At 33.2% G+C, this 18,618-nt stretch overlaps 1 protein-coding gene across 1 annotated transcript; it reads right to left on the reverse strand.

The window, feature by feature from the left end:
- Positions 1 to 361: 361 nt before the first annotated feature.
- Positions 362 to 8,402, reverse strand: LOC139502851 (acetylcholine receptor subunit alpha-like). Its single transcript, XM_071292479.1, has 4 exons — positions 8,360 to 8,402; positions 7,656 to 7,768; positions 4,958 to 5,490; positions 362 to 1,173 (listed from the first exon to the last, which is right to left on the reverse strand). Exons 1-4 carry the CDS (start codon positions 8,384 to 8,386, stop codon positions 770 to 772), a joined length of 1,077 nt encoding a protein of 358 aa, XP_071148580.1. The 5' UTR covers positions 8,387 to 8,402; the 3' UTR covers positions 362 to 769.
- Between the last annotated feature and the right edge of the window lie 10,216 nt (positions 8,403 to 18,618).

Raw genomic sequence — 18,618 nt, forward strand, 5'->3', positions numbered from 1 at the left:
ATCATATCCACATCTCTATTTTATTTAGTTGTAGATAGGAAGAAAATATTTCAACTAATTCTTGTTGTCAAGATTTATAATTTCTGACAAAACAACTGACATAATGTACGAATTTCTGCTTTTTTAAAGAATTCTCACAGACTTCTGCTTAAGAATGCTCGTCGTCTTGTTTTAGAATTTAAGAATCTTCTAATCTATGTAGTGTCATAGAGAATTTTAACCTCTAACCCCTTCTATTCTTTTCATAATTTTATAACATAAAGTTTAAAAAGTCACTTTTGAAACTTTTATAAACTCCTTGTTTTTAAGGCTGTATATGTTAAATGTATGAAAAATCTAGAGAACAACATTTCCTGTTCAATGGTTTTATTTCCTTCATTTATAAGCTATTGATTTGTAATAGTGTTTTAAGGTGGTACCTAACACTACAGGGATATAACTCTGTAAAATTAGCAAAACGTTTTAATCACGTTGTATTGTTAAGGTAATATTAAGCTTCCCAATGATCAAAATTAATGTTTCTCATACTGTTATATAATCAACAATAACTTTTCTGTCAAAATGGTTGGTTAAAATGTTTTGAAAATTTTATATTTCTGTCAAAGGGTCAAAGTGAATATTTTTCTCAACATTTAATGAAAATCAAATGAACAAAATTAATTTTAGTCACAGTGTTAGGTACCACCGTAAAAAGTTTATTATTTTGAAACAAAGTAACGAAAAGCCTTAATTGTTTGTTATGACGAAGAGACATCTGGATTCATTCTGATCAACTGTCATCTTGTCCATATATAATATATCCAGCAAGCAAAGTGACCATCATAATTGTTGTGATGACAATTACAAAAATCATATAGACGATGAAAAAGAATTCATCCCAAATTCTGCTTATTTCGCTCCATGTCAGATCCGGGTTATCATCTGATTTTATTTTGCACGCCGCATTCTCCATTAGATCGACGTTGCTTACAGTTTTCGATTTCAGGAAATTTACCTTTGTTGATTTTTTATCATTTCGTCTCCAGCAGTTTAGGAACTTTTGAAAACCAGAAGTTGTAGACAAAAGCCATTTTGGTACAGGGTCTTGTGAAGACTCGTGGTGACATTTAAGTATAAACAGAGTAATTGGAATAGAGAGAATTCCTGCTATCAGCACCAGTAAATTGTAAAGACCTGAAAATAAACACTAACATCTTTAAGTCTATGTTGTAATAAATGACACTTTCTTGACAGATTCTGCACACCTAAACTGATGTACGCTAGAGCAATATTGTCTGAGGTTTGCAACTATTGTAGTGTAAAAATCCAGTGTCCTTCTATTGTCGAAGTCAACAAAGAACAATCAATACAATATAATACAGTTGATAACCGAGAGGGACCATCTCAAAGATTCATTAACTTGGTAACGTCACGGGTATATCGTGAGAATTGATCGTTAAAGAATATTTAACGGTGGTCAAGCATTTCGTTTAATATCGTGAAAGATCTGGTACCGGATCGTGAATGTAATCAAATGTTAATTCTATCTCAAAATTTGCGGGAAAAAACGCTGAATTTTCAAAACGTTGAACAAATCCGAAAAACAAATATGTCTGTCAAAATTCTTCAACTTTCTCCACATTACTGTGCAATAAGATAAAGAAAATATACAGTACTTTATGAGAAAATACAAAAGGCGCAATACATGTCTATGGGATTCATTACAAAACAAACTTTTTGTACCATTAATGGTCAAATTTCAATATATCATTTTATACTTTAAATCTTTGGTATGTCCGATAGTATGTAGTAAACCGTTCATCTGTTTAGAGAGCTACCATTTGATTTTTAGGGGGGGGGGGGGGGGGGGGCAGGATGAAATTTGACAAAAAATAGGCAGGACAGGAGTTTTGAGTAAAAAAAAAAGGCAGGATGAGACACTTTGCAAAAAAAAAGGCAGGATGACAATTAGGTAAAAAAGTCAGGATAAACTAATAAAAAAAAAGGCAGGACCGAATAGAGTGAAAAATAAAAAGGCAGGACAGAGATTACAACTAAAAAAAAATGCAGGACAAAATTTTTCATCCTAGCTCCGCCCCCGCCCCCACCTTCCCCATAAGAATCAAATGGTAGCTCCCTTATGAAAACCTAAATTTTTGTTGATTTTTCTTCAAACTTGATCGTGAAAGATCAGGCAAGGCATTATTTTAATCATTTCAATGCGTAACCAGACTTTTGGTCTTTTGTGGATAGTTGCCTCAATGGCAATCATACCACATCTTCTTTTTTATATCAAACAATAACAAAACATTTAAGCTTTCAATTTTTTTGGGGTCTAAATTAAACCCTTTACCTCGAAAGTTAAAACGTGTCTAGATAAGTTGATTTCCCAAATAGAAGGATCCCTACGGGCGTAATTTGTCGAAAAAAGGTATATATGTATCTTTAAATTCCTCCGCCTTTGAAATACATGCATGTGCAAGCATTTTTTGGTAAGGGTTGTTACTTTCAGTTAAGTTGAGTTTCGGTTGTGCATACATAATATGATACTGTTGTTATTTCGTGGCTGCTCCGACACAAACTAAAAAGGTACAAAGATAACGTAATTTATAATTTTAAAATTCATTGTTTGTTTAGTATTTTCATAATAGCTTTACTTCATTGTACCAAACTTAGTGGGGAACCTTTCTTTCAACGTATAATGCAATTGGAATGTCCAATTGGACTGTTACTAAACTGATTAAGCTCTATTCTCAATCGTTACAACTTTTACTGAATCTGCACTGATATCATCAACAAAAGAAACACGAGTTAGTCATGCAAATCTAGTTCTTGGAAAGATTAGAACTTGTTCTAAATTTTTACTAAGACACCGGTCTCCCTAACAACAGGACAGGTTAGCTACTGTTAGTAAATGTATTCATACTGAAATATAGTTCCCTATGGTTCTCATGTATGTGCACATAATACACATATAATCTGAAAAAATGGGTATATTATTGGAGCAGTTAATTCAAGACTGTGTGTCATTAAGGTGTGTGGATGTGCAGGCTTTTTTAAAAAACATTTTGATTAGGTAATTGGGTATTGATACAATACTAGTATGATTGACAACTGTCATTATCACTAAACAATTAGAGACAAGGTAGACCTTTAATTACAATGCCCAACCTCCTAAACTGTCAATCAAATTGACCACATTACATATCAACCTCAGTCTTACATAATTATACAGGGGCCATTACACAGAACCCTGTAATATACATCTAGATCTTAATATACAAATATTTGACCTCATAATTGAATACACAAATGTATATATTAGATGTGTGATATATATAAGGATGATAAATTTATTGATTGCCTATTACTTTTGATCTATATGAATATAAATATGAATATATAAAAGGTATTCAAGTACGGCCTATAATTTACTTGATAACTTTCCAATAATTATCTGTAATTAATCAACTATTTAGATTAGTTCACTTTTTTATCAGGTATTGGCTTGAAACAGTTTTAAAATTTAAAAACTTTTAATTATAACAAACCATTGTTTATTAGTTTACTCCCCATCAATCATTATCTCTATTTTAGTCATTTGAATTTTTATTAGTAGTTAATATATGTTTTTGCAATCAAGAAAAATCCATATTTCAATAAAATAAGTTTTTTAATTTGTTTACGTTGAAAAGGTACATTTTCAATGCCCTGTGCTGAAAAATACTTTAAAAAATTTATCAAAATGCACTCTACAACTTTTAATCTGCAATATCATAGAACCTCTTTTTCAACTTACAAAATGCCCCAAACCGACATTTTTAAATTATTTTTGTTGACACTTTAAAGTTCTTAGCTGTTGGTCTAGATTTTATGTTTTACAAGGATAGTTGATAACATTTACTAGAAGAATTTTTGATTTGCAATTTTTGGGTTTTTTAAAACATGTTCAGAACAGGCAACATTATTTGGATAAGATATAAACTACAGTTTAAATAAAATTGTGCAGATTAAGAGACTCATATTATTTAATTTGAGCTCATTTTATCCTCATACTGGAAAAGCATGTTTCCTTCTAAAGACCTGCTGTTAATGTTCATTTTCCCCCACCATATCATAATATGAAATTATTTCAACTACTCTTCTAATCTTTCCATGAGTGATATCCATCACTTTGATTTCTATACCAGTAACAAATATAACTTTATCATTTAATTAAAGAATGATTTGAACGTCTTCGTAGCATCAGATCTTTCACGATCCATTTCACGATCTTCAAAAAGTGGTACATGATCTTTCAAGGTCCGGATTATCAATTTTATTTAAATATTTCTGTTTTACAGAGTTTTTGATTATGCTGACACTAAATATATTTTTGAGAACCATTTGATTCATTCAAATGAAATCATCTTTTTTGGAGAAAAGTAGTTTAGTCAGTCGAATTATGAAAAAAATCATGTTTGTTTACATTTTTAATGTAACGATTTGAAGTCATGTCTAGGAGCAACCTGTCTATGTATTGTTTTAAAAAAACGAAGTACTTTGAAACCTGGATTTTCTTACATATTGATCATAATGTGGAATCATTTTGACAGACAGTTTTATTTTTTTGTAAATGTATCCGCTTGATTAATTAAGATTGAATTCATGATCAGGTACCAGAGCTTTCACGATCCAATCGCAATACTAGACCACCGTTAGGTATTCTTTCACGATAATTTCTCTCGATAAACCGAATTATACCCGTAAATGTGAATTTCAACAAAATAGAGAACGATAATATGGAATGTGTAAAAGTGACAACAACCTGACCAAGGAGCAGAAAAAGCCCAAGGCCAGCAACAAGAAAGTTCCACACTCGGAGGCAGTTTTATACAAATTCAAAAAGAAACTTCTATCTAATTAAGAGCTTTTTTTAAAACATAGATAAAAAAGAAATACCATACCGTCTTATGAGAGCTAAATTCAATCAACTTACTGAGAACAGATACATGTACCGACGTTGTCGGCATATTATCCGCAACTAAAGTGAGGTAAACGGCGTACGCCAACATCACAGTCAGACAATATCCAATCTTTTCCCCGGAATCAACTGCTACCTTGAAAACAAAACTAGTCAGAATGGCTATCCCAATCACTGGTAAAATAATGTTCATAACCATAAAACCAGGTCGACGAACAAATTTGAATTCCAGCTTAGCCATATCGAAAGGAATTCGATCTCTATACTCAGCGTAGACGGAAGTTTCGTAGCCTGCGTACACCCATTCCCCGTTCTCACTGAAGAAATTCATTATAACTGGGTTGGTGTTAAATACTATAGTGACTTCGCTATTCGAATAAGACCAACTAGATAGTATAATTGAACATTTCTGTGCATCAAACGGGTAATACGTAATGTCACTATCACAATGTGTTGTTATCAACTTCATCTGCACCCAATTAACCTGGCCTGCCATCACAATTCTCATCATATTCACATCATCGTCTATAATACTAAGGTCTCCAACTCTGTAAAGAGATATAAAACAAAGAGTTAAGAAGGTATATAACACTGCAGGGAGATAACTCTAAAGAAATATAGATCAAAAGTTAACTCGACCACTTTTTACAGATATTTTGCTGAAAAAATATCACCAATTGAATACTATTATCGCTATTTTGTGCATTTTTCCTATGATCTTTTATTTTGTGATAGTTTTTTATATCATGCTACTCGCTTGATATGGAAAAGTATCGCTAGAAACTAAAGAGGCACGTGGCGTTGCTAATAAAATTGAAATGTAATTGACACCGTCGACATAGGTAAAATAGAGATAAACAGATTATCATTGGTCATTTGAACTCGATTGCTTTTCTCGCCTTTGCCATACCGCCTCAAACAAGAAAATCAATCTCGTTGGGATGATTAACGATAATCTATAGAGGTCTCCAACTCTAAAGAGATATCAGATCAAAAGTTAACTCAACCACTTTTTACAGATACTTAAGTTTGCTTAGAAAACATCACCAATCTTATAAATTATAAAAAGAAGATGTGGTATGAATGTCAATGGGACAACTCTACAAGAGACCAAAATGACACAAATTTAACAACTATAGGTCAACCGTACGGCCTTTAACAATGAGCAACGCTTTTACCGTATAGGCAGCTATAAAAAAAAAAAAAATGACAATGTAAAACTATTCAAACGAGAAAACTAACGGGATAATTTATGTAAAACAAAAAAGTGTCCCAAGTACACAGATGTCCCAACCGCACTATCATTTTCTATGATCAATTAACCGTGAAAATATGATAAAACTTTAATTTGGCATTAAAATTAGAAAGATCATACCATAGGTAACATGTGTACTAAGTTCCAAGTTAGTTAAACTTCAACTTCATAAAAAAAACTACTTCGACCAAAAACCTGATCCGGGACAGAGGGACGAACGAACGAACAGAGAGACGAACGAACGAACGAACGAACGAACGGCCGGACGCACAGACCAGAAAACATAATGCCCATAAATAGGGCATAAAAAAAACCAAGACCCTTTTGTTGAAAACATCACAATATAAACATAAAACAATGTGGCCCTAAGTGGCTAAGTGGCCAGTATATAATTTGGTCGTCTTTTGTCTTTTGTTATCAATATAGCCAGTCAACACTTAGGTTAAGAGTTCAGAAACACCAAGCATGGATCCACAATATTCCAATCTTAATTGACTAGGATTGGCCAACTCCCTATCTTATGCCAAAGTTTTGTTTAAATTATTATCTGCTGTCCTTATCCAATATATCCTCATTTTCCAATGTGATCTTAATTTGCAGATCTTCATCCTAAATGTACTCTTACAGTACCTACCTATTGTATTAATTGTTAATGAATCATGTAAAACTCCTATTTCAATTCCCTCGGGCAAAGTAGCCCTTTCATGGATTTTGATAATTCTATGTTTAACTTTCCTTTTGGCTCTCGATAGTTTTGGTTCATATATTAACTGGACTTTCAATTATTCAGTTTTCAGCGTTCCGTAGGTAAATGCTTCACTTAAATCAGCATTTTACAAATTGCTCTGGGTTTTTTTTAGCACCTCCGTCGTGCAGAAGGGGGTGACCCTCTCTTTACACGCCCATTCTTACTAGACGTAGCTGTATACTTGCTCCAAGTTGATTGTGTACGATGACTTCAACTCGCGCAAATAATAAAGATGGAACTATCCCCTGATACAAAAATATCCCGTTTCCCTTTAGTCATTATTTAAAAACAGAGGTGGATTAAGGGGAACCGACCCTTAAAGGAGCTACATATAGATATAATGTATTAAAAACGATCTTTAGAATTTTAAAATTTTAATTACTTGGGGAAAATTCTATAATGACAAACATTTTAAATATTTAAATTTTGATATTTTATAACTTCAGGGGCGGATCCAGCCATTTTAAAAAGGGATGGTTCCCAACCCAGAGTAAAGGGGGGGTTCCAGCTATATGCTCCCATTCAAATGCATTGATCGGACAAAAAAAGGGGGGTTTCCAACCCCCGTAACCCCCCCCCCCCCTCTGGATCCGCGCCTGAACTTTGATCAGAATTTGAAACTTTTAAAAAAACATTGAACTGATAATTGTTACACGGACCCGCCATGTAAAATTAAAAGTACTCAGTGAAGATGTACTTTATTTACTCACGAGTTCGCTATAAATAATGTTGGTCTCCATGTGTAGTCAGACGTACTAAAGATATTATCTATTGAACTGTAGGTTGGATCAGTATCCCATGCTAATCTTGTATCGTTCCAATGCTGTAATAAAAAAATTCAATGTGAAAGGATTATATCTGTCATCACAATGAACACAATCATAGTTTAAAAATGAAAAATAAATTAATTTGAGTAAATAAACATTTTAGTATGAAATGGGTGCGACGTCACTTGTATGTTTGTATTTTGCTTCTCAAGGTATCACGGTATGTATAGTTTCCACAAATACACACAAGAGCAACTAGCATGTTACACCTTACAGACTTTTTCTTGGAATTGTAATGTACAAGGTGTTTAAATAGATAACTTACCAAGAATTTAAAACAACTTGTAAAGTATTTAAAACAACATACCAAGTGTTATCAAGTATTTCAAACAGCTTATTTACCATTTAAGACAATTTACCTAGCATTTAAGACAATTTACCTAGCATTTAAAACAACTTATCAATCATTTAAAACAACATACCACGTATTCAATGTAAAGCACCAAGTTTTTAAAACAAAGTATGAAGTATTTAAGACAATTTTCCAAATATTTATATATTATATATTCCAAGTATTTATTAGATATCGGAAGATGTGGTATGAGTACCAATGAGACAACTCTCCATCCAAATTTATGACAACTTACCAATTGAAAATATCCAGTCATCGACATTGTTTGATCTTTAATGCTCTGAAAAGTAATAAAAATCAGAGAGTTATTTAACAGTTTTCTTGAGCAGGAGCAGCATCTCTTTCCGGTGCACGTGAGCTGATCCTGGGTTTATTGTGTTGTTCGTTTTGCTAGGAATATAACATTTTTTTAACCATTCGTTTGATGTTTTTATTTTTTTTGATTTTGCCATTTGATAAAAGATTTTCTGTTTTGGATTTTCCGTTGATATTTTTTGTTATTTTACTTTTTAAACTGTATTCTCAACGTTTACAAAAACACATCGTTGGAAAGGACATAAACAAATGTATACTGACATCAAGGACAACCTTCAGACCCTAAGGAATAGTTGTATCTTTTTTGTAAATATAGAAAATAAATGCTTACCAGAGAATTGAGAGCTGCCGGGATGATGGTCATTTCTTATACTTACCAGACAGTTGAGAGCTGTCGGGCTGAAGGTCAATCCTAATTCGTACCAGAGAATCAAGAGCTGTCGGGGGTGAAGGTCAATCCGAACACTTACCAGAAAGTTTAGAGGAGGGACGAAAGATACCAAAGGGACAGTCAAACTCATAAATCTAAAACAAACTGACAACGCCATGGCTAAAAATGAAAAAGACAAACAGAAAAACAACAGCACACATGACACAACATAGAAAACTAAAGAATAGAGCTGTCGGGGTGAAGGTCAACCCTACTTCTACTGATGTGTCTGGTCGACTTAACACTTGGTAACTGTTGGTTGTATATAATAATGTCCTTAAGTTATTTTCTAGAGTATACGAGTAAGCATAGGTTGTTGGAACATCTGAAACATACAACAGTATAGTAAGAGTAATAGGTTAATTTGAATGAGCAATTAGTTTACCTATATGGTAAGAAAAAACCTATACGAAAAGAGAAGACAAGGACTATTTTAAACGTAGAATGATATAGTCAGAGAAGTTAAGTTTATTTAAATCATCAATAAGATTACCCGCATCGTGTCTTAATTTCCTGACTCGGTAAACAACCTCAGATCATGCACTTCTAGTTTTTGGTGTTTCTGAGTATTTAGATTTCTATGTTGTGTTATGTACACTACTAATTTCATTTGTTTGTTTGTCTTTTTTTCTATTTTAGTCATGGCGTTGTTAGCTTATTTTCGTTCTATGAGTTTGAATGTTGCTATGGTATCTTTTGCCCTCCTTTTGGTACAACAATTTTCCGGAAAATATCCAATAAGTATACTAAGTTCTTTTATATTTCGAGGTTCAGGGTACTCATGTGCTGCCTAAACGCAGTCTGCAGATGGCAATATTTCATCTTTCGAAATCAGATGACTTAAAAAAATACCGCATTATTGTGGCACAAAAGAATACCCTTTCGGTCCAAGCTTCAACCCTGCATCACTAAAACGACTAAGTATTTCATCTAAATCAGAAATGTTCTAGTAGTATTTGTATTTTTATCCATCTGATGAGTTAAGCCTTTTTCAACTGATTTTTATAGTTCGTTCTTATGTTGTACTGGTACACTACTGTCACAGGTGAGGGGATGGTTGGGATCCTGCTTACGTGTTTAACCCCACCACATTCTCTATGTTTGTGCCTGGCCCAAGTCAGGAGCCTATAATTCAGTGGTTGTCATTTGTTTATGTGTTGCTTTTTTGTTTTTCGTTCATTTTTTGTACATAAATTAGGCCGCTGATGTTCTCGTTTAAATTGTTTTATATTGCCATTTCTGGGACTTTAATAGCTGACTATGCGGTATGGGCTTTGTTCATTGTTGCAGGTCGTCCGGTGACCCATAGCTGTAAATTTCTGTGTCATGTTTGGTCTCGTTGGCAATCATACTGTATCTTCTTTTTTATATGATCAAAAGATTGAGGAACATATTAAACATCATCTTAATCACATAAACAAGATCTGAATTTAAGTCCATGTAACACAATCACAATGTCAATGAATTCATTTATAAAGACGGAACAGAAAACAAAATATAAAACTAAAAATGTCATAACATCAGCCGTCAAAAGTAGTTGAGGTCCTTCACCAGGACGAAATCGTTTCTAAAATTCAATTTTACTGCTCAAAATATATTTGTATGTGACTACCTGAGTTTAATTTTGCATTTTGACCATGGTGATTTTTTTAAATATAAAAGTTTTGGTGCAAAAGAATTGATTTTTAGATAGTGAATGTATAATATAGCCTTCCAAGTGGGTTTAAATGAAAAGTTTTTTATGCCATGTTTCTGTTTGATAGTCTGTTTTTATATCGTTCCGCCCATAGGTCCAGAAATTATTGTGCTTTTAAACAAAGATTTGACTTTCGATCTTTTCAATTCAATTTTATGGAAAAACGAGCAGAAATGGATTCGGGAAAGGTATCACTCTATCACAGGTTCAATCCACCATTTTCTACATTTGAAAATGCCTGTACCAAGTCAGGAATATTACAGTTCTTGTCCATTCGTATTTGATGCGTTTTGTAATTTGATTTTGCCATGTGATTATGGACTTTCCGAATTGATTTTCCTCTGAGTTCAGTATTTTTGTGATTTTACTTTCTAATTGATTGAAAAATTCCTTTGGACCAAATTGTTAAGACTTTTGACTTTTGAGGCATTGGTAGAAAGGAAGAGTAAATGGGTGGTTAAAAATTATAAGTGTCAAGTATTTTGTTTTTCTTACTGTGTAAACTGCTACCTTTACGTGTGGCGGGGAAAAGAGAAAGAATGCTAATGAAATATAGATAATTGTACTATGTACACATATCATCCAGGAGCACCACTATGATTCCGGTTCGATATCTACTGAACTACGTTTCAAACAATCATATTCAAGTAAAGTATATATAACATTTGACCCAATTGGCCGTTCCAGAATCTAAAGCATCATGGGTAATTTCATTGTTCGTACCCCAAAGTGAAAATAACGTTACGTCATTGGTTGAATTTCCATTGTTTATAACGTTTTAAACCAATCAAAACGCTTTGATGTACGCTTTTGAAAATATTACCCAGGATGCATTAGATTATGAAACGACCAATTGGAAAAAAGTGCTGAATTAAGGAGGGAATTTCGATGGACATCAGTTGAATTTATATGTTGAATGCGATTGTTTTAGCACGGAATGTTGTATTTTGTTGTCTTGCCATTTTGTAAAATCAAGCTCATATTAAACTATTGAGTTGAAATACGACTCCAACTAAATTCTAAGACGGTTTTTACCAAATCCCTTTTCACATCGACCCTTAAACTACAATTCAGTTTGGATGTAAATATAAAAGTCTATTAAAAATAAAAACAAGATAACACGGCATGTGCTATAATAGCACGATAACACAATGTGTTGTTAAAATACGATTACACGATGTGTTGTAAAGACACGATTACACTATGTGTTGTAAAAGAAAGATGACACGGAATAGTTTAGTGTATGGCAATCAGACCGCTATTCAACGGAAAAAAAAGGTTCACATACGAAGTTCAGCAAAACACAGACTATTTAAACAAATCTATAATATAATAATATATATATATACTTACAATTGAGTAAAAATAAAGTCGCTAAAGAAAAACGTTTGATATAATAATAACACATCCCCGGATTTATCTTTTTCGATATCTTTTCGGGACATCCAATAGACAACTTTCGAGTTCGGTGCATTTCCGTCAAAAACTCTGGTTTTAGTGAACGTCATTTGTGCGTTTAGGGGCGTCGTCACTTCCATTCCAATGTTGAGCGAGTGGTTAGAAAACTATAATTCTATATTGTACGAATTATTCGGCAAATTGAATTCTCAAAATTGACAATCAGCATTGCTGTTATTAGGGAATTGTCATAATGTACCTACAGAACAACCATTATTTCTAGTTTATCCTGCACAATGACGATCACTAAGACGCTTGATGAACGTAAATAGTGCAGGGATACAGGCGACCCCCTCTATCTGGTAAATGACGTCATAAAGGCGCGTATAATTGACGAGTGTTTGCCGGTGACGAATGAACTCGAAAGTGGTCTATTAAAAATGCATTGGTTATATATATGGTAGCAATAGGAATTTCAGGTATTCCGTCGGTTGTAAACTTTAATCTTTAGTATTAAAATAAACATAACGCTTTTATATACTTTACATTTTAAACAATAGTATTTTGATAATGTTAACAAAATTTAAAGATTCATATTATAAGAAGAAAGTTTAATCATATAACGAAGTATTCTCTTTATTTTTGATACCCGGAGGCTATTTGAATACAGCATATAATACGATCGTTAGTCAAACCCTTAACAGTGATTATAAACAAACCCTATACTTACAATTGAGTAAAAATAAAGTCACCAAAGAAAAACGTTTGATTTGAAAATAACACGTCCCCGGACTCATCTTTTTCGATATCTTTTCGACACATTCATAAGCTGCATTGAGCATATATTAATTATATGGTAGGAATTTCATGATTGCCGTCGGGTTAACTTTAATCTTTAATAATTTTTATTTACAATAAGCTTAGACTGAGAATACGTGATTTTAATAACAATAGTATTTTGATAAGGTAAACGATACTAAATATTGCTATTATATAGAAAAGGTTTAAACGATTTCACTAAGTGTTCTCGCTATTGTTTTTAAACTCAAATCGATCTATCAATGCGGTTTGTTTTGAATGTTTATTTGTTTCATGACTTGATTTGGCAGCAAGTCAACATTGTGAATTGATTTGACCATGCCATGGACATGTGTTGTGCTTACATAAGCTATTGAGCAACTTACTGTGTCCTACATATTACCACGAACGATTTATTGTGGTCTAAATAGTACATCGGACGGTAAGGTGTGTACTACATGGTGTCCCAAACGGTCTATTGTGTCACAAATAGTGTCCCAAACCTATATTGAATCATACATAGTGCCCCAAGCGGTCTAGTAAATCCCATATAATGAACCGAACATTCTATTATTATAAAAATAAGAGGAATTTGTTAATGAGATAACTTATATAGTGCACCGACGGATCCAATGTGTCTTTCATAGTGCACCGACTGATCCAATGTGTCTTTTATAGTGCACCGACTGATCCAATGTGTCTTGCATAGTGCACCGACCGATCCAATGTGTATAGTTCACCGACCGATCCAATGTGTCTAACATTGTGCCCGAACGGTCTGTTGTGACCTACAGAGTGCACTGTACGGCCAATTTTGTTCTCCATAGTCCAATGAACGATATGTTGTGACCTACAGAGTGCACTGTATAGCCTATCTTGTTCTCCATCGTCCAACGAACGGTCTGATGTGACCTACAGAGTGCACTGTACGGCCCATCTTGTTCTCCAAAGACCAACGAACGGTCTGTTGTGACATACCGAGTGCACTGTACGACCCATCTTGTTCTCCATAGACATACAGAGTGCACTGTATGGTCCATCTTGTTCTCCATTGTCAAACGAACGGTCTGTTGTGACATACAGAGTACAATGAACGGCCCATCATGTTCTCCATAGTCCAACGAACGGTCTGTTGTGACCTACAGAGTGCACTGTATAGCCTATCTTGTTCTCCATCGTCCAACGAACGGTCTGTTGTGACCTACAGAGTGCACTGTACGGCCCATCTTGTTCTCCATAGACCAACGAACGGTCTGTTGTGACATACAGAGTGCACTGTACGGCCCATCTTGTTCTCCATAGTCTCAAAATTCGTATTTGTGGCCGTATTTTCCTTTTAGAAAGAAAGACCTAACTTTTTTGTTTTAAAAGATAAACACAAATTGTTTTTTGTTAAATAATTTGTAATTTCTGTATTTTAGAAGTATTCTAAAAATTTATGCCTTTTTTGTTCAGAAATAACTCATATTTATCAAATGGTCATGAATTGAGAGAAAAACAGTAATTTTTTGCTGTACATTTATCAAAATTAAAACAATTGCAATATTTACAATTTTATAAAATTTGATCCACATAATATCCCTGCAAAATGAAACAAAATGTCGGTTTAAAAAATGGGGGTCCATGAACTCGTTTTCGATGTACAGATTTGTACATATTTTGTGGTTTTTCTATATTGATATGTACATGTTATAAACTATTATAGGTGTTTTGTCTTAATAAAATTAACGGATGTCATTTAAGAATAAAAATAGTGAGTAATATGTGTAAATTGATAACACAATTAAACATGGTAAAGACTTGAATATGCATATTTCATCATGTCAATTTATAATATTGATTTAAGAGCCAAATTGGAAATAATTTTAAACTCTCGAATCACGAAAAAAACCCAATTAAAATGCAATGTGTATCATTTATGTCATATCATTGGTAGAAATGTGTGAGAAACGGGAAATATCATGATGATGTGATTTCTTCATTGACTCAACACACAATATTAAACGGAAATATTCGTAAAAATGGTCTCAAACCTATGACGTCGAAATTAATTCGAAATTATTCAACTTTCTAATTTTTCTAACGAAAAACCCAGCTTTACTATTTGAATCACTTTTTCATGTCTAAAACAAAAGAAAACTGTTTTTTTCCAAGTGATCATTTTATTTACCTTTTTATGTTTTGTGTAGTAATTTGAATAATTAATGTTATTCTTTGTTAGCTGCGGAACCCTCATGGTCCTTACGGTATTTACAATTTGCAGGCCATTGTATATAATATAATAATGACCATAAGAGCTACAGTTCAGCAGGTAATTCTACAGCTTCAAGACAATACAGATTTTATGTATCAAAACAATATGTTGCATGATTCTTATTCATTTTATTGTGTTCACATTCAAGGTGGGCAAATTGCTTAGAAACAAAATGTTTTAAGTGTTAACAAGAGCGAAAACAGCATTATTGCATCATTGAAAAAAGTCTTCATGGTAGTTGTGACTGACACAATTAATTACCCACAGCATAATGAATTTGTCTCTCCTCTTGGTGCACCTGGACGCCCGCTTCTACCTTTCCAATGTGTCAGGTTGAAGATTTCTATAGTTAAGTCTTCATTACTGATACCTTTTACCTGTGACAACCTGTGACATTCCAGTTTGCAATTGTTCGAGTATTGCCGATTGATACCTTCTAATTTGCCACCACCCCTTTCCCCGTTGCCCTCTGCGCCCACTTTTATCCTTTCTCTGGTAACAAGCATCGGGATGAAATTTCACCTTAATTCAAACTATAAAATCTCTGTTTTGCCTTTTTCTACTCTATTCGGTACTCCCTTCTTTATTCGTTTATTCTGACTTTTATTTTTACATAAATTGTTATCCTGCCTTTTTTGCCAAAGATTTTCATCCTGCCTTTTAAAAAAAGAAGAACTCATGTCCTACCATTTTTGTTTTTACAAATTTCATCCTAGCCCCCATAACAATCAAATGATAGCTCCATAATCATGAAATGCAACCATACCCTCAGTTTAATGCTATGTTATTAATAACGACGAAGTACTGAACTGAACATCCCCCCCCCCCCCCATTAGTCTTTGTTACATTTGCACTTTTCAAAAAAATGTGCATAATTTATCTTTGTTTCAAATAAAGAAATACTTGGCATGTGTAATATAAGGTTTTATCCTGTCCAGTACTTTAGAAAAAAAAATCACATAACATTTCATTACATATAAGAAAATAAACATCACTGGATGTTAATCAATCAAATGTTTCCCATTTTCTAACCTGTGAACAAGCTTTAAGTTACAATGTAACCTCAAGTTTCCAAAATATTCTATAGAAACCCCGAATAAAAAGATAATGGTGCTTTGAAATACCCAAGATATATGTTTAGATCAACGCGCTTAACAACCTAGCACTGTTCACTTATGACGAATAAGAATGTTAATCTGAGAATACCGCACAATGGTACATGTGTTGTGGTAAAGTATCTTTTTATATTTGACATTTTGTCATTTTTCTCCTTTAAGTCAACAAATATTGACTAATATATATTCACGAATTGTTTTCGTATTAATTCGACAAAATAAAAATAACAAATATTTGAAGAATGTGTGTTTGTTAGTGATTTGTTTGGATTTGTATTCAATTGATTTTTGTGCGAAGAGTAGAGAAAATTGGTTATTTGGAATTCTCATGACATGCCTCGCTCTCAAAAATAAACAGAATCATTTTGTTTACCTATGTGGAAGGTGTGCTGTGTAATGACTTAAGTAAACATTTGACAAAAGGAAGTCTTTTTCAACATTTAAAAGAAATAGTATTATTCTAGCCTGATTTACTTGATAGCACAATTTCATTCGTCACAACTCGGCCAATTCCGTACCTTTATCGATATCGGATTCACCCGAACATTGCCGATTGGGAACGATTTCTCCATTCTTTTTGCTCCAATCAGAATGAACTACACATATTGTCTGCACGTCTGCAAATATTTCCACATTTTTCTCATCTATTATTGTATAAAAAAAAACCTGCATCTTTGGTCAGCCTCTTGATGAGTTGTAATATGGGTCTATTATATTTTCCTATGTGATATAGTTTTTACCAATTTTTGCAGGCCATACATGTACATGTGATGTATGGTAACATATAGTGCATATAGTACGCCTATGGAACCGTCTCATTCTTATGGACGACGAGAGACTCACGAAAAAAGTTTTCGAGTGGGAGTATAAGAATAATGGATTATGGTGCACACAAGTTATGGACATCTTTAATAAACTTGGTTTACATTGTAAGTAACCTCTATGAAACAAAACAAATAGTGGACATACAAGAAGCCAAAGAAAAACTTTTATGTTATACTGAAAGTGAATGGAAATACAAATCTGCTTTATCATCGAAACTACGAACATTTGTGACCTTCAAAGAAAATTACGAACTAGAACAGTATATTACATCAAATCTGTCTAAACAAGAACGATCGGCTCTTTCCCAATTAAGATGTGGAATTCTTCCTATACGCATTGAGACCGGAAGGTTCCGTAACGAAGCGCTACCAGACCGAATATGTGTACTGTGTGAAAAGCAAGAGGTCGAAGATGAAAAACATTTTATGTTAAACTGTCCATGTTATGACAAACTTAGACTAAGATTTCTACCTATGGCCGCATTAGACAATTTAAGTGACAACAGCGAAAAACTTATCCATTTATTGAAATACTATCAAATTCAAACTGCAAAATTTGTAAATTCAGCTTTCATTCATAGAAAAAAACAACTTTACGTCTAATTCTGTATTTTTATTTTGTAAACTTTTACGTTTTCGGATACGATATTATATTGCTAAAGTGACATATAGGTCCAATGGGCCGGGTGTAAATATCAAATTGCTATGTATATAATTGTATAAATGTATGTTCTGATACACATGTCACTATAATAAATAATTACGTACTTACTTACTTACTATAGTGGCAAAAAAGGCAACAGTAGTTTACCACTATTCTAAGTTCATAAATCGATTGAGAAAAAAACAAAAACAAATCCGGATTGCAAACTAAAACTGAGGGAAACGCATCAAATATAAGAGGAGAACAACGACACAACAGAAACATAACATTGAAATGTAACCACAGAAACGAACTATAATGTAACTAGGGCCATTTTCCTGACTTGGTTCGGGACATTTTTGGAAAAAAAAATGGTGGGCTAACATCTACGTTATTTCGTATCTGGACCGGTATGCATACAACCACTAAAGTTAAGAAATCCAATCATAGTACTATAATTCATCGTATTAGAACATGTATAAAAGCTAGTCCGTCTGTTCGGAACAAGTCTTAATTTTTAAAAGTAGTTTTATACATACAGGCCAGGTATATGGTTGTCTAAATGGAAATCATATCCACATCTCTATTTTATTTAGTTGTAGATAGGAAGAAAATATTTCAACTAATTCTTGTTGTCAAGATTTATAATTTCTGACAAAACAACTGACATAATGTACGAATTTCTGCTTTTTTAAAGAATTCTCACAGACTTCTGCTTAAGGATGTACTTAGGTGAGGTTAGGTGAAAATTAATAAATTAAGAAGTTAAAATTGATACCATAAGCTGGTAGAGCATCAGTGAAGGATAAAAATAAGCAAAAAATATTGATAGGTCATGGACCTCCTTTTCGAGATATTTGAGATTTAAAATATGGCGGGAAAAGGCTGACTTGGACTTTTTCCTTATATTTGCATTGGTATTATAAGGTCTCAAAACAAAAGAACAAAAATTACGAATCTTCTAAAATTTTGGGAATTGACCTTTCATGAGCTATTAAGTCTTATATGAAAAAATAAATGG

Source organism: Mytilus edulis, chromosome 14 (assembly GCF_963676685.1).
Source record: "Mytilus edulis chromosome 14, xbMytEdul2.2, whole genome shotgun sequence".
Taxonomy (NCBI): domain Eukaryota; kingdom Metazoa; phylum Mollusca; class Bivalvia; order Mytilida; family Mytilidae; genus Mytilus; species Mytilus edulis.

Coding starts and splice junctions, on each gene's coding strand:
- LOC139502851 (XM_071292479.1), bottom strand. CDS start 8,386: ATGTCGATGACTGGATATTTTCAATTG. Junction 7,769..8,359: donor TGACTGGATATTTTCAATTG/GTAAGTTGTCAT, acceptor TTTTTATTACAG/CATTGGAACGATACAAGATT. Junction 1,174..4,957: donor GGTACATGTATCTGTTCTCA/GTAAGTTGATTG, acceptor GTTTATTTTCAG/GTCTTTACAATTTACTGGTG.